Source organism: Gymnoscopelus braueri (genome assembly GCF_963280865.1).
Source record: "Gymnoscopelus braueri genome assembly, chromosome: 1".
Taxonomy (NCBI): Eukaryota; Metazoa; Chordata; class Actinopteri; order Myctophiformes; family Myctophidae; genus Gymnoscopelus; species Gymnoscopelus braueri.
In genome coordinates, this window is record NC_137603.1 from 2142034 (window position 1) to 2159064 (window position 17031).

General features: G+C 39.1%; 1 protein-coding gene across 1 annotated transcript in view; it reads right to left on the reverse strand.

Moving 5' to 3' along the window:
- LOC308103887 (GTPase IMAP family member 8-like) overlaps positions 1 to 17031 on the reverse strand; it is a 46467-nt gene that overhangs the window by 25452 nt on the left and 3984 nt on the right. Inside the window, exons 2-5 of the mRNA XM_080454096.1 lie at positions 6165 to 6293; positions 5980 to 6030; positions 3094 to 3714; positions 1406 to 2029 (exon numbers count right to left, since the gene is read on the reverse strand). Of these exons, the coding sequence (XP_080310222.1) occupies positions 1406 to 2029; positions 3094 to 3714; positions 5980 to 6030; positions 6165 to 6288 (1420 nt within the window). The 5' untranslated portion in view covers positions 6289 to 6293. The remainder of the gene's footprint in view (positions 1 to 1405; positions 2030 to 3093; positions 3715 to 5979; positions 6031 to 6164; positions 6294 to 17031) is intronic.

Genomic DNA, 17031 nt, shown 5'->3' on the forward strand with positions numbered 1-17031 from the left:
AATCTTAGCCAAGACCTGTTTCATTTACTGACTATAGAGATACTGTGTACAGATTTGCGTGATGTTTGGACAAAATCTGTAGGAGTAATATCAAAAACTGTGTTTTTCAATACATCGACTTCCTGGTGGCACTATAACAGGCCCATGTGAACATTTCGGGGCAGTGGTTCTGCTCTGGCATTCAGGGAGTGTGTGTGCACAGTTTCGCTGCGAGTGGCCGGTGTCGGAGATTAGCTGCTCACAGACGGACGGACGGACGGGCTGACTGACGGGCGGACGGACGGACAGGGTGCAAAACATAGTCTCTAGACGTCCTAGACTCTTCTCCCTTCCCTGAATCACCCTGGACAACGCATTAGAGACTCTTTTCAAGGTTATAATAGTTTGGGATTTTTCATTATAGTTTAGTTTTAGTTAGTTTTGACAATTTCTTTTCTAATTAAGTTAGTTTTAGTTAGTTTTTAGAGCGGGTTTGCTAGTTTTTATTTAGTTTCTATTTTTGTGAGAACGCTTAGTTTTAGTTTAGCTTTTATTAGTTTTAGTTGTTTTCATACTTTGGGTTATTTGTCAAGTGCAGGATTCAAAAAGGTCAGAGTAAGTATTGTGTAATAAAAACTCAACAAAAGATAGCATTTAAAAATATATATATTCAGTCACTGTTGGACAATTAATCATCCACACAACTAACAGTCCACAAGATAGCAGCATTAAGTGCAAAATGTACTGTACCTGGTATAAATCAAAATAGCCATTCAAGATATGAACATAAACCCTTTCATGAGACACACAGGGACCAGGGGTCTCAGGTTTCTGGGTGCTCAGAGAGGCTGCCTTGTCAAGGTACTCGCTATCAGTGGTGGGAAAAGTACTCACATTTGTTACTTAAGTAAAAGTATCAATACTGCAATGTAAAAATACTCTGTTACAAGTAAAAGTCCGGAATTTAAAATGTACTTGAGTAAAAGTACAAAAATGTACTAAGTACAAAAGTAGAAGTACTCATTATGCAGAAGTTTTCAAAATGTATAAAAATGTATAAAAATATTTTGAAAATAGCAGATCTAAAAGCTCTCAATGCTTCGCATCGCGACACATTGTGAGCTTGTAGATCGTCTATTTTCAAATGGCCGAAATGTGTAGGGCTGAAGTGGTATGTTTTGTAATAATAATCAAAATACCTCTGGAATGGAGGATCGCGACCGGACAATTTGTATTTTTCCCTATACTACAACAGCCCTGTGTGTGTAATGAGCTGATCTCCGTGAGGACGGAGGTCACAGAGAATATTCCATAATTGTTCTAAAGGTACAGTAAAATCGCTCGTTTTCGCTGGCAGCAGTGGCACACTATTATACTATTACTCTGGCAGTCAAAGAGTTAATGAGTAATGACTGGTTTCTCTCACCTTGTTTCCTTGCTGCTTCTTGGAACATGTGGTTGGTGTAGTGGCTTCCACCGTTCTTCTTCACCATCTGGTTGATTATCTCCAGCAGCTCAGTGACCTGAGAGGGATCCTTGCTTTTGTTGTCAAAGACATGATAATGACCATTATATTTGCTGATTAAGTCTCGTAGTTCTGGAGAATCTTTCACAAATTCTTCAATTGTTTGACCTTTAAGCTTGAGTGAGTCACCATGAGTGAAGAGAATCATGGTGTATTTGTCTGAACTTTGTCCAAATTTTTCCTGAATCTTTGCCACAACTTTCTTCTCCTCATCTGTGTATCTCCCTAGTTTGATCACAGCCAGGAACACTTGAGGACCAGGAGCAGCGCAGGTAATACAGTTTTTGACCTCTTGAATGGTTTCATCTTCACTGAACTTAGTGTCAAACAAGCCTGGAGTGTCAATAACAGAAACCTCTCTACCAGCCACTACACCACTGGCCTTATAACAGGTCTTTGTCACTGAGTTGGCTGCACCTCTGGATTCAAATGCTTCAGGACCCAGGATGGTGTTTCCTGTGGCACTCTTTCCAGCTCCAGTCTTCCCCACCATCACAATCCGGATTTCTTCATCATTTATGAGAACTAAAGAAAGAAAGAAAGAAAGAAAGAAAGAAAGAAAGAAAGAAAGAAAGAAAGACATTCATTTTTTAATTCTTCACATGGGCCTGTTATGGCGCCACCAGGAGGCCGATTTGTGCAAAACCCATTTTTTAATATTACTCCTATAGATTTTATCCAAACGTCAAGCAAATCGGTACACAGTATCTCTATAGTTGTTTGATCAACCCGGATCTGTCCAATTTTCCAGATTCGATCCTCATTGGCTAAGGTTGGTTTCCAAAGTTTGCAGGATTGGTCCGCTTCGAACAAAATGCCTCAAATCATGAACGCAGCTTGCGATTACCTGGCGGAGACCTGTGCTCCGAGGAGCACTTTTTCTAGTTATATTTCATACTCATTTTATTTAGCTAACTAAAACTCACAGAGTTCAGAAACCTAACTTTTGCCTATTATTTCTCTGTTTCAATAATAACAATTGGTATTGTTTTTTAAATCGTTTTTATCGTTGATTAGATTTTTGGTCAAAAAATCTTTTCAAAAACGTTTCTTGATAAAGCCACCTGCCACACCTGTGACTGGCACACACCTGTGACTGGCACACACCTGTGACTGGCACACACCTGCTGGCCGATGAGTGCCAGTTACAGGTGTGTGACTGGCACCTGAGCATGGGTCTTGCAACTTTGACAGAGATCTCTGGAAGATAAAAAGCCTATGGTCCCTCAGTGAATCAACCAGTCTTCTTGGGGTGTTGTCTTCTTGGTACGGCCACTTCGTGGTCTGCAGAACCCATGCTCACTGGCACACGGTCACATTGTGAAAGTGACTAATCAATTTATAAAAATGATATCAAATAAAAGACCAATTGGTATTACTGAAGGGGAGAAATAATTGACCGAAGTTAAGTTTCTGAACTTTTTGTGAAGAGTTTACATGTACATTACACTACTAATCATCAAAGGGGGTCCGGGGACCCCCAATGGTCCTTGAGGGGGTTCCATGGGGTTTGCTGGCAGCAGTGGCACACTATTATACTATTACTCTGGCAGTCAAAGAGTTAGTGAGTAATGACTGGTTTCTCTCACCATGTTTTCTTGCTGCTTCTTGGAACATCTGGTTGGTGTAGTGGCTTCCAGTGTTCTTCTTCACCATCTGGTTGATTTTCTCCAGCAGCTCAGTGACCTGAGAGGGATCCTTGCTTTCGTTGTCAAAGACATGATAAAAACCACTATATTTGCTGATTAATTCATTTAGTTCTGTAGAATTTTTCACAAATTCTTGAATTGTTTGACCTTCAAGCTGGTCACCATAAGTGAAGAGAATCATGGTGTATTTGTCTGAACTTTCTCCAAATTCTTTCTGAATTTTTGCCACAACGTTCTTCTCCTCTTCTGTGTATCTCCCTACACTGATCACATACAGGAACACATGAGGACCAGGAGCAGCGCAGGTAATACAGTTTTTGACCTCTTTAATGGTTTCAGTATTACTGAACCCAGTGTCAAACAAGCCTGGAGTGTCAATAACAGAAACCTTTCTACCAGACACTACACCACTGGCCTTACTACAGGTCTTTGTCACAGAAATGGGTGAAAACTCGGCTTTAAATGATTCAGAACCCAGGATGGTGTTTCCAGTGGCACTCTTTCCAGCTCCAGTCTTCCCCACCATCACAATCCGGATTTCTACATCATTTGTTATGAGATCTGATTAATGAAGAAAGAAAGAAAGAAAGAAAGAAAGAAAGAAAGAAAGAAAGAAAGAAAGAAAGAAAGAAAGAAAGACAATGGCAGCATGTATTTATAAATTCATCATTTGAAGTGTGTTGATCATGTTACAGCAACAATGTTTTAATTGGTGCATCATTTAAAGTGTTGGCTCTCTAATAGCATAGCAAGGCTATGAATTAGAGGGGCTAGAATTATTATATGTCAAACAAATTTGATTTAGCTAACTAAAACTCACAAAGTTAAGAAACTTAACTTTGGCTGATTATTTCTCGTATTTTATATAGTTTTTTTTATCGTTGGTCACCTTCACAATGAGGTATAACTTGTAAGGATCATGCAATCGTGGAATGAACAACACAGCTAAACGTGTGGGTGGCGCCTCCAAAAAAGTTGCCAAAATGCCCCAATATGCTTCAGTTGGTAATCGCTGTCGTTTTGAGCGACCTGCCAGCACACACCTGCTGGCCGGTGAGTGCCAGTCACAGGTGTGTGACTGGCACCTGAACATGGGTCTTGCAACTTACTTTGACAGAGATCTCTGGAAGATAAAAAGCCTATGGTCCCTCAGTGAATCAACCAGTCTTTTTGGGGTGTTTTCTTCCTGGTACGGCCACTTTGCGGTCTGTCTTTGACTTCACTAGTCTCACGGAACTTGTTTGTAAATGGTACCAGGGCTGACACCAAATAATGCCACTCTGTGTATCATTGCACCATGGGCCTTATTCTGAAGGGACAAACCTGGCATCTTTCCATGGGGGCAGTGTTGCTGCTTGGAGCATACACACAAACTCAACAAAGTTGCAGAAGTAGTAGGAGTACACCTTTACACTGTCACTTTGTAACGGTGTACTCCTTGGACGTGACCCTCCCATTCCCACCGGGTTTGGTCAATTTGGCGACGCCCCTGTTGGCCTGGGAGGCCACGCCCCACCCCCAGCCATTGTTAACACAAACAGCATACTGATGCAGATTTTAAGACAGCAAGACGTAAACAAAGAAACAACAAACGACGAAGAAACACACCAAAGGGAGAAAACATTTTAACTGGGCGATACTCGACAATACCAAGCGACACTAGATGATTGGAGTCAAACAATACCAGCACCAAAACTAACAAAGGAGAAAACAAACACAGACATTCTGCAGAACATGTTCCACTATATCAGTGACAAATAAAATGTCTTACAAACTCAAAATGTGTTATTTGTTATCTGTAAATAAATTGTTCCAACACAGCTGTATTTCATCAACCGATCCCCTGTTTAATTCATAGAAAATCAGCACAATGTTTCTAATTCAATATCAACATTTTACTATATGGACCATCAATACAATATAGACCTTTACTGACCCCTGGAGGGGAATTCATGTCATGGCATCAGTAGTAAAGTATATATTAGGTGTGTGTGTTATTTTATATCCATTAGACCATCTGTTAGACCACGGACCTGTTTGACCATGTTCGGTCCAGAATGATAACACATTCTCTACTGTAAGAAGCTCTTATTAAATTGAGTTATTTTGCAGTGTCATAGATGCACACGGCGTAGTGTCATCAGTGGGTCGTACCTAGGGGGGAGGAGTCGGCTTGGGGGAAAACACAGATTTCCCCCAGCTGGTATAGACCGAGGTATGTGGGGTTTTCAAACTCATATGCTGTAAAAGTATACCAATTTAAAAAGCAGACGTCATGGCTTGCCAGATCACAGGCACAGAACCTTGTTGCCACTTGACAAGGAACGCTACATTAGCAAATTAAGCAAGAGTCCGATTGGAATGTTGTCCTGACTGGACAGAGGATCCAACACAACACAATGGCCCGAAGTTATCTGATTTAATCGCCTGGTAAGAGACACTATTACATTTTCTATAGATATGATCAATTAAACGTATTACTCATAATATCAAAAAGCAAAAGCCATTCATTCATCAATGATGTTTATAGAACACGTTTTAGTGAATTCCAAGTACAGGAGACATCGACGCCATAACAGTTTGGAAACACAGTTCAACATTACAGTCATTTAGCAGACGCTTTTATCCGAAGCGACTTACAATAAGTGCATTCAACATAGGTAGGGAAACAAAACTACTAATCACCAGAAGTCTCTTGTGCATTTTCAGCTAAAACAAGCAACCAAGAGTATACCTAGCGCTAAGGTAAAAGTGCAATATATCAGCTACCTACAAAATAGCAAAATCAAATGAGCAAGAGCTAAAACAAATACGTGCACATCTTACCTCCAACATCATTCTCATCAGTCTCTACAGGGAGAAAGTCTTTCACATGTTCTGTAAAAGTAGAGATGTGAGACAGTGATTGGTCAGTGACACTAATCATTATAATTCTCACATATTTATCATTATAGATGCATAGATGGATGGATTTACCAAATATATATAAAAAAAAACAGCTCAAGACTTACCACTGTTCTTCCAGTATAGATATCCTAGTACTGCCACCAACATGATGACTGTAACAAAGATGACTGTAACAATCCATGGCCCTCCTCTGCCTCCTGCAGTTGATCCTCTCTCTGTAGGAATCATATTCCCTGAAACACAGTGAGTCATGGCACAACTGCTATAACATTAAAACAGTTAAATCAATAAATCAACAGTTGAGGCACCGTATTCCAAAGCTCACAGGTTTGATTCCTGTCTGTTCTCCATTAACAGCCATGTGTCCTGCATCGTACAGTAAGTCACACCGGATAAGTGTACATTTATGAATGCATTAATACATGTACATTTATTAATTGATTAATTAACACACATCATTAACCAATTAATACATTTATATGTATTAATAAATCAATAAATGTGCATTATTAATCAACTAATAATGTACATTCATCATCTGTTTTTAAGTCTGGAGACTCCCATCCAGGACAGGCTTCAGACGCGCCTCCTCAGGAGACTTGGCTCAGATCTGAACTACCGGTAATTAGACTTGGCGTTAGGAACCCGTTGCGACCCCATGCCCTTGCTGACATCGACCCCGAGTAGGCTTTGAACCCACGTACTAATAATAATAATAATAGTAGTATTGTGAGCTCAATATTGTGTATCATATCATGAAAATCGTGACACTCCTAAACAGTATAGACACCCTGTTCATGAAGCCTATGTTGAATGTAACTTGTCGTTCATCAATAAAGTGCTTGTTCTCCATGCAGAAGTTGTTTGAAAAGTAGAAGTGATTCATTCATTCATAATCCCATGGTGTTATGCAGAATATATACATGCATGACTCTCATGAATATGGATAAACTGTACACACAGGAACCACAGGTGACAGATATGGTGATGTCAGGTTTGTGAATCCGCAGCTGATTGTTTTGTAATGATGCATGATTTTGTTACATGTTCTGTGCATTAGCTAAGCTCACTAAGCTACTAAGCACCCCAGATATACAGTAATCCTGTAGCTTTATACACATGCTGCAATGGGGGACTTTTGGGGGAAGCAAGGCCATAGTAGGCTTGTCGGATGTAATCAAATTGTATAAATACTGCTGTATAATTCTGATCGGGGGTTTGGTGGGTAGAGGAGCCTGGTGTGCGTATGAGGTGTCAGAATGTTCCACCGACTTACGATCGGGCGAGGGACATAGACTTGTACGGAGCTTCTCCCATATCCCCCCCCCCCACCCATATTCTATTGGGCTCTCTCCTTTTAGTTGGTCTTGGTGACCAGACTGCAACGATGTTGATGGGAGTGATGTCAAAAGAAATCCCTCATAATATGGGGTCGTGGTAAAAAAAGTTTGAGAACCCCTGCTCTATATCAAAATAATCTGTAATTTACTCCTAAATATGCTGTATTGGGCCCTAAATGTACTGTAATTAAGGGGGGGGAAAGTATTATATGTATTTATCCCCTCATTTGTAAATGAAATGTACATGCTGTTAAAAGATTGGTAACCGGAGTACTCGTCCCAAAACACAAACACACATTTCTTTCACGGACCAGCGGTTCTTGTATTTGTTGTACTGAGGATAATGTTAGAAACTAGACGCGTCGCAATTCAGGGCAATTGCAGAGTGTGGTTGCGCCGACACGAGTCGCGGGTCGCTGCCGCCGGGACTCGAGGAATACGCTGGGAGGAATACCGTCGGAGGCTGTGCCAATTACATTGTCACGTAACTCCTGAGATCACTTGCGTTTCATTTTGAGAGGATTGATCCCCCCGACATAAGGTTTTTGCATCAAACGGTTACATTTTGAGCATTTGTGGCGCCCCCTATGGATCAAAGTGGAAATGCTTTTGGGGATTTGTTGAGTAAACCACCCTTGACATGTGATTCAAATTTGGGATTGACTGGACGTTTCGTTCGTGATTTGTGGCCTCTTTTGTAAAACGGGCCCCTTCCGCTAACTTTGGAAGCCATTTACGGACGAACGGTATGGACTATCAAAATTCTGTGATCATGTGTACCGAATTTTGTGAAATTTGGACAAAATATATGGGAGGAGGAGCTAAAAGTGTGTTTTGAAGAAAATTCAAAATGGCGGAAAATCTATCCTGACGCAAATGGGCGTGGCCTGTATGGGGAGATGCGTCGTGACCCAAGGAATCCAGGTGAAAATTTTGATTTTACGACCTACGGTTCAAGAGTTATAGGCCAAAACGTAAAGGGGGCTGTTATAGCGCCACCATGTGGCCGATTAGTGTAATTATTTTTCCAATAATTTTGGACTAAATTATGAACCTCCCCTCCAAATCTGGTAACTCTAGCTCTTACGGTGTCTGAGAAAAAAATACTTGAATTTGAGTTTTTTCACTTTTTCATTGAAGCGGATGGGGAAATTTTATGCACTAATAAATCAATATCAATTAAACTATTTAACCAATCTCTTAGCAAAATACAAGCGCACGATTCCCGGTCAAGATGGTCATTTTGACATATGGCACGACATTGGGGGATAAAAACTGTGGGAGGAGAGACGGTCTAAACTAAAGTTTATCTACATGTTGAAATAACTAGACGCGTCGCAATTATGGGAAATTGCAAAGTGTGGTTGCGCCGACGCCGGTCGCAGGTCGCAGGTCGCCGCCGCCGGGACTTGAGGAATACCGTCGGAGGCCGCGCGACGTGCCATTTGAATTTGGTGCTGATTGGTTCCTGCGTTCGTGATACATGGCGTTTTGATTTTAAGAAATAGGCCCCTCCCACTAAATAAATAGGCCCCTCCCACAAATGTAGCAGGCCAATGACATCGTCCTGTAACTCCTGAGATCACCTGCTTTTCATTTTGAGAGGAGTGATCCCCCCAAAAATCATGTTTTTGCATCAAACGGTTACGTTTTGCGCAGTTGTGGGGCCCCCTATGGATCAAAGTGGAAATGCTTTTGGTGATTTGTTGAGTAAACCACCCTCGACATGTGATTTAAATTTGGGATCGATTGGACGTTTTGTTCGTGATTTTTGGCATTTTTGGTAAAAGGGGCCCCTCCCACTAAGTTTGGAAGGCAATTACGGACGAACGGTAAAGACTATCAAAATGCCGTTCGGATATATTTATCGCATGGGTCCATAGATGACCTGTACCGATTTGTGTGAGATTTGGACAAAATTTGTAGGAAAAGGAGCAAAAAGTGTGTTTTGAAGAAAATTCAAAATGGCGGAAAATGTATTTAAACGCAAATGGGCGTGGCCTATATGGGGAGTTGCATCATGACCCAAGGAATCCAGGGGAAAGATTTTTTGATTTTACTACCTACGGTTCAAGAGTTATAGGCCAAAACGTAAAGGGGGCTGTTATAGCGCCACCATGTGGCCGACTGGTGTGATTATTTTTTAAATAATTTTGCAATAAACTATTAACCTCCCCTCCAAGTCTTGTAACTGTAGCCCTTATGGTTTCCGAGAAAAAAATACTTGAATGGGAGTTTTTGCAATTCCCATTAAAGTGGATGGGGAAATTTAATGCACTAATAAATCAATATCAAAAAATCTATCCAGACGCAAATGGGCGTTGCCTATATGGGGAGTTGCGTAATGACCCAAGGAATCCAGGGAAAAATAAAATTTGATTTTACGACATACGGTTCAAGAGTTATAGGGGGGAATGTTATAGCGCCACCATGAGGCCGATTGGTGTAATTATTTTTCCAATAATTTTGGTCTTTGAGAAAAAAATACTTGAATTTGAGTTTTTTCACTTTTCCATTAAAGCGGAAGGGGAAATTTAATGCACTAATAAATCAATATCAATTAAACTATTTAACCAATCTCTTAGCAAAATACAAGCGCACGATTCCAGGTCAAGAGGGTCATTTTGAGATATGGCACAACATTGGGGGATAAAAACTGTGGGAGGAGATGCGGTTCAAAGTATTGTTTATCTAGGAATAAAGTTCATCAAGTACTATAGTCTGGTTGCCCTGTTAGGGCAACCACACTAATAAAGTGCAAGGATTACTATAGTCTGGTTGCCCAGGGCAACCACACTAATAAAGTGCGAGGATTACTATAGTCTGGTTGCCCTGTTAGGGCAACCACACTAATAAGTTAAGGGTTAGCCATAGTTTCACTGAGGTTACGTTTAGGAATAAGGTTAAGTTTAGACATAGTTTTACTGAGGTTAAGGTTAGGAATAAGGTTAAGTTTAGACATAGTTTTACTAAGGTTAGGTTTAGACATAGTTTTACTGAGGTTAAGGTTAGGAATAAGGTTAAGTTTAGACATAGTTTTACTGAGGTTACGTTTAGGAATAAGGTTAAGTTTAGACATAGTTTTACTGAGGTTAAGGTTAGGAATAAGGTTAAGTTTAGACATAGTTTTACTAAGGTTAGGTTTAGACATAGTTTTACTGAGGTTAAGGTTAGGAATAAGGTTAAGTTTAGACATAGTTTTACTGAGGTTAAGGTTAGGAATAAGGTTAAGTTTAGACATAGTTTTACTAAGGTTAGGTTTAGACATAGTTTTACTAAGGTTAGGTTTAGACATAGTTTTACTGAGGTTAAGGTTAGGAATAAGGTTAAGTTTAGACATAGTTTTACTGAGGTTAAGGTTAGGAATAAGGTTAAGTTTAGACATAGTTTTACTAAGGTTAGGTTTAGACATAGTTTTACTGAGGTTAAGGTTAGGAATAAGGTTAAGTTTAGACATAGTTTTACTGAGGTTACGTTTAGGAATAAGGTTAGGTTTAGACATAGTTTTACTGAGGTTACGTTTAGGAATAAGGTTAGGTTTAGACATAGTTTTACTGAGGTTACGTTTAGGAATAAGGTTAGGTTTAGACATAGTTTTACTGAGGTTAAGTTTAGGAATAACGTTAGGTTTAGACATAGTTTTACTGAGGTTAAGGTTAGGAATAAGGTTAGGTTTAGACATAGTTTTACTGAGGTTAAGGTTAGGAATAAGGTTAAGTTTAGACATAGTTTTACTGAGGTTACGTTTAGGAATAAGGTTAGGTTTAGACATAGTTTTACTGAGGTTAAGGTTAGGAATAAGGTTAATTTAAGACATAGTTTTACTGAGGTTACGTTGAGGAATAAGGTTAGGTTTAGACATAGTTTACTGAGGTTACGTTTAGGAATAAGGTTAGGTTTAGACATAGTTTTACTGAGGTTAAGGTTAGGAATAAGGTTAGGTTTAGACATAGTTTTACTGCGGTTACGTTTAGAATTAAGGTTAGGTTTAGACATAGTTTTACTGAGGTTACGTTTAGGAATAAGGTTAGGTTTAGACATAGTTTTACTGAGGTTACGTTTAGGAATAAGGTTAGGTTTAGACATAGTTTTACTGAGGTTAAGGTTAGGAATAAGGTTAATTTAAGACATAGTTTTACTGAGGTTACGTTGAGGAATAAGGTTAGGTTTAGACATAGTTTACTGAGGTTACGTTTAGGAATAAGGTTAGGTTTAGACATAGTTTTACTGAGGTTAAGGTTAGGAATAAGGTTAGGTTTAGACATAGTTTTACTGCGGTTACGTTTAGAATTAAGGTTAGGTTTAGACATAGTTTTACTGAGGTTACGTTTAGGAATAAGGTTAGGTTTAGACATAGTTTTACTGAGGTTAAAGATGGAGTGCCATGATATTTTTCAACCCTAAAACCTGATCATAAGGTATGTAAGGATTTTTTTCAAAAAGAAAAAGTGTACAGTAAGTGTTAAAATGTTGTTTTTATGTAGACACACCCACCAGTTCATTAAGTATACCTGGTTTCACTTAGCACCACCCATCTAATCCAGTCCCTCCGCCTCCTCCTATAAGACCACCCACCTGTCCTAGTCCTTCCCCCTTATCACTAAAGGACTGCCCATGGTTCTGCCCATTTGTTTAAAGAATGGCAGGAGGACAAATTGGACAAATACAGCCATATATGTTTGAACCTGAATCTGGTTCAGATGAAGATGAGGAAGAAGAAGAACTACTCCATAACCGGAAAGCCTCATCAACCCTTTGCTCAAATCCCAAATGCTCATGTGTGCAACGGATAAATAAAAGGCTTAAAAGGACAACTTTGTTTTTTTACAACCAAGGTTTATATTTTAGCTTGTAATTAAAGTAAATAAAAGATGAGTGTTATTTCTTTTTCATTTACTGCTTTCTATAGTTTTAGCAATTTTCGCGATATTTTTTACAGTGGGCGGGGGCATTCTGTCCGGTGGCTAAATATGCCTTTTTTACACAATAAAAAAGGTACGGTGGTCTTTGATGGCCAGATGTGATTATTATTGGGGGCTAGAAGAGCTACTGTAAATAATAATAAAGAAAACGGCGGGTTATTGTGTAAAAAAATACATATTTAGCCACCGGACAGAATGCCTCCCCCACTGTAAAAAAAGATCGCAAAAATTGCTAAAACTATAGAAAGCAGTAAATTAAAACATTTTAAAACTCATCTTTTATTTACTTTAATTACAATCTAAAACATAAACCTTGGTTGTAAAAAACTAAAGTTGTCCTTTAAACAGAACCATCAGTTGTCATACATTCTTACAGATGTGCCATGGTGATGGCAAAACTGTGGGAGGAGATGCGGTTCAAAGTATTGTTTATCTAGGAATAAAGTTCATCAAGTACTATAGTCTGGTTGCCCTGTTAGGGCAACCACACTAATAAAGTGCAAGGATTACTATAGTCTGGTTGCCCTGTTAGGGCAACCACACTAATAAAGTGCGAGGATTACTATAGTCTGGTTGCCCTGTTAGGGCAACCACACTAATAAGTTAAGGGTTAGCCATAGTTTCACTGAGGTTACGTTTAGGAATAAGGTTAAGTTTAGACATAGTTTTACTGAGGTTAAGGTTAGGAATAAGGTTAGGTTTAGACATAGTTTTACTGAGGTTAAGGTTAGGAATAAGGTTAGGTTTAGACATAGTTTTACTGAGGTTAAGGTTAGGAATAAGGTTAAGTTTAGACATAGTTTTACTGAGGTTAAGGTTAGGAATAAGGTTAAGTTTAGACATAGTTTTACTAAGGTTAGGTTTAGACATAGTTTTACTGAGGTTACGTTTAGGAATAAGGTTAGGTTTAGACATAGTTTTACTGAGGTTACGTTTAGGAATAAGGTTAGGTTTAGACATAGTTTTACTGAGGTTACGTTTAGGAATAAGATTAGGTTTAGACATAGTTTTACTGAGGTTACGTTTAGGAATAAGGTTAGGTTTAGACATAGTTTTACTGAGGTTAAGTTTAGGAATAACGTTAGGTTTAGACATAGTTTTACTGAGGTTAAGGTTAGGAATAAGGTTAGGTTTAGACATAGTTTTACTGAGGTTAAGGTTAGGAATAAGGTTAAGTTTAGACATAGTTTTACTGAGGTTACGTTTAGGAATAAGGTTAGGTTTAGACATAATTTTACTGAGGTTAAGGTTAGGAATAAGGTTAATTTAAGACATAGTTTTACTGAGGTTACGTTGAGGAATAAGGTTAGGTTTAGACATAGTTTACTGAGGTTACGTTTAGGAATAAGGTTAGGTTTAGACATAGTTTTACTGAGGTTAAGGTTAGGAATAAGGTTAGGTTTAGACATAGTTTTACTGCGGTTACGTTTAGAATTAAGGTTAGGTTTAGACATAGTTTTACTGAGGTTACGTTTAGGAATAAGGTTAGGTTTAGACATAGTTTTACTGAGGTTAAAGATGGAGTGCCATGATATTTTTCAACCCTAAAACCTGATCATAAGGTATGTAAGGATTTTTTTCAAAAAGAAAAAGTGTACAGTAAGTGTTAAAATGTTGTTTTTATGTAGACACACCCACCAGTTCATTAAGTATACCTGGTTTCACTTAGCACCACCCATCTAATCCAGTCCCTCCGCCTCCTCCTATAAGACCACCCACCTGTCCTAGTCCTTCCCCCTTATCACTAAAGGACTGCCCATGGTTCTGCCCATTTGTTTACAGAATGGCAGGAGGACAAATTGGACAAATACAGCCATATATGTTTGAACCTGAATCTGGTTCAGATGAAGATGAGGAAGAAGAAGAACTACTCCATAACCGGAAAGCCTCATCAACCCTTTGCTCAAATCCCAAATGCTCATGTGTGCAACGGATAAATAAAAGGCTTAAAAGGACAACTTTGTTTTTTTACAACCAAGGTTTATATTTTAGCTTGTAATTAAAGTAAATAAAAGATGAGTGTTATTTCTTTTTCATTTACTGCTTTCTATAGTTTTAGCAATTTTCGCGATATTTTTTACAGTGGGCGGGGGCATTCTGTCCGGTGGCTAAATATGCCTTTTTTACACAATAAAAAAGGTACGGTGGTCTTTGATGGCCAGATGTGATTATTATTGGGGGCTAGAAGAGCTACTGTAAATAATAATAAAGAAAACGGCGGGTTATTGTGTAAAAAAATTCATATTTAGCCACCGGACAGAATGCCTCCCCCCACTGTAAAAAAAGATCGCAAAAATTGCTAAAACTATAGAAAGCAGTAAATTAAAACATTTTAAAACTCATCTTTTATTTACTTTAATTACAATCTAAAACATAAACCTTGGTTGTAAAAAACTAAAGTTGTCCTTTAAACAGAACCATCAGTTGTCATACATTCTTACAGATGTGCCATGGTGATGTTCAATATCCTGTGATCCAAGTAGAACTTTATCTTACAATGACTATGGTATCCATTACATCAGTGACACATTTTACTATCATTACAATGCATTTGTATTACTTCAACCTGACATTCCCATTTAAATGGGCTATGTATTCTTTCCATACATCCCCTTACTAGAAAATGGAAATATAAGCTACAGTATATTACAGTAGGCATATGCATATAAAACGTCTAACTAGATGCTCTCATAATGTATTCAGAGCCATTTCCACCTTGATAATACACTTCTGTTTGCAGAGGCACAGATAATTCGTCTCTTTTTTATTATATTGACAAACAATCACGCTATGTATCTAATCCAACTGAACTAGCTCTAGCGACCCTAACGTTGGCTGAGACTGTATGACTCGAGTTGGTCCCGCCCGCGTCGGTATGTTCTGCCGATTTAATGTAAATGTTTTACCTTCTGAACATCGTATGAAAAATCTAAAGCTAGGCGCCGTAACCTACATATGTCTGTTGTTCCGACGGCGTGAAACAACGCATCGATGGGCTCAAACAACCGTTTAAAACCTTAGTTTGTTGGCAGCCTGCGTTGAATTAACATGGAGGCTCGTCCCTGATCTAACTCTACGCCATGTTAAACGGCGATGCGCGTTCACGACCAGCACTGTCTCTGCACGTTGAATTCAACGCAGAGTCGCAGACCGGCACAAAACTCCAATTTAAAAGGTTGTTTCAACCCATCCATTAATTTCTTCACACCGTCGTAACAACAGACGACTGTAGGTTACCGCGACTACCGTTACATTTTCCATACGATGTTCAGAAGCGATCTTATTGACGCTGTACTAAATCCCACAACTAAACGGTGGGGGAGGTCACAGACACAAGGCTATGTCAAACCGATTCATGCTCCTAAATCATTTTATTGGGGCTGGCGGATGTTTTAATTTACCGGTAACGCTCCTGAGGTGCTGCTTTCTGTGTCTCCAGGATAAATCGTTGGAATATAACCTGGCTTCAGTACTTTCCTGTTTGCAATCCCATATTGACTTGCACTAAGTTGGTGAAGCAGTCATCAACAAAATGGGAACTACACACCCGAAGCCTGGTAGAGGGGGCTGAGGGAAAAATCCTGTCTTTATAAATTAAATTAAGCCATTGATCACGTTTGTCCGTGTCAATGGGCAAAGTGTGAAACAACTGTTTGATAGCTGTCACACAGCAGCACAGAACAAACCCTGCCATGGTCACACACGTGTGTTTGAGGCAGCTCCGCCCACAAAAGGTTGTAGTATAAATGACAATGATAATGAGGGGAGGTGCGGTGGGTGGGTATGGGCATTGTTACGTCAGTATGTCGCTGTTTTTGGATTGGCACGTTTGACTCTCAAGGTTTCAGCCTCCAGGAAAAAACTCCAAATAGTCAGAGAAGACATGAAACACCTTAAAACCACCAGCGGGGGCCTTAATGAAGTTCTATTAACCTCATAGACACATGAAAAACAGAAAAAGTGCAAAAACATGGCACCACCTCTTTAAGTTTAGGAATAAGGTTAGGTTTAGACATAGTTTTACTGAGGTTAAGGTTAGGAATAAGGTTAAGTTTAGACATAGTTTTACTGAGGTTAAGGTTAGGAATAAGGTTAGGTTTAGACATAGTTTTACTGAGGTTAAGGTTAGGAATAAGGTTAGGTTTAGACATAGTTTTACTGAGGTTAAGGTTAGGAATAAGGTTAAGTTTAGACATAGTTTTACTGAGGTTAAGGTTAGGAATAAGGTTAGGTTTAGACATAGTTTTACTGAGGTTAAGGTTAGGAATAAGGTTAGGTTTAGACATAGTTTTACTGAGGTTACGTTTAGGAATAAGGTTAAGTTTAGACATAGTTTTACTGAGGTTACGTTTAGGAATAAGGTTAGGTTTAGACATAGTTTACTGAGGTTACGTTTAGGATATAGGAATACAGGTGAATACCGCCAGATTTGCCCCGGGGCGACTGTGTTTTGGGGCGAGCGTTTTGGTATGCTTTGTGTCGACAAAGACAAATTTGAGGCACGCATAGTAGAGCCACGCGCACGCACGCACACACATACACACACCAGAGGAAAGGTTATTAAGAGTTATGATATACAGTAGTATAGGAGTAATATGTAGGCCTATATTATCATCAATGAAATGAATGAATAATATATAACACGTGTCACACACACACACACACACACACACACACACACACACACACACACACACACACACACACAC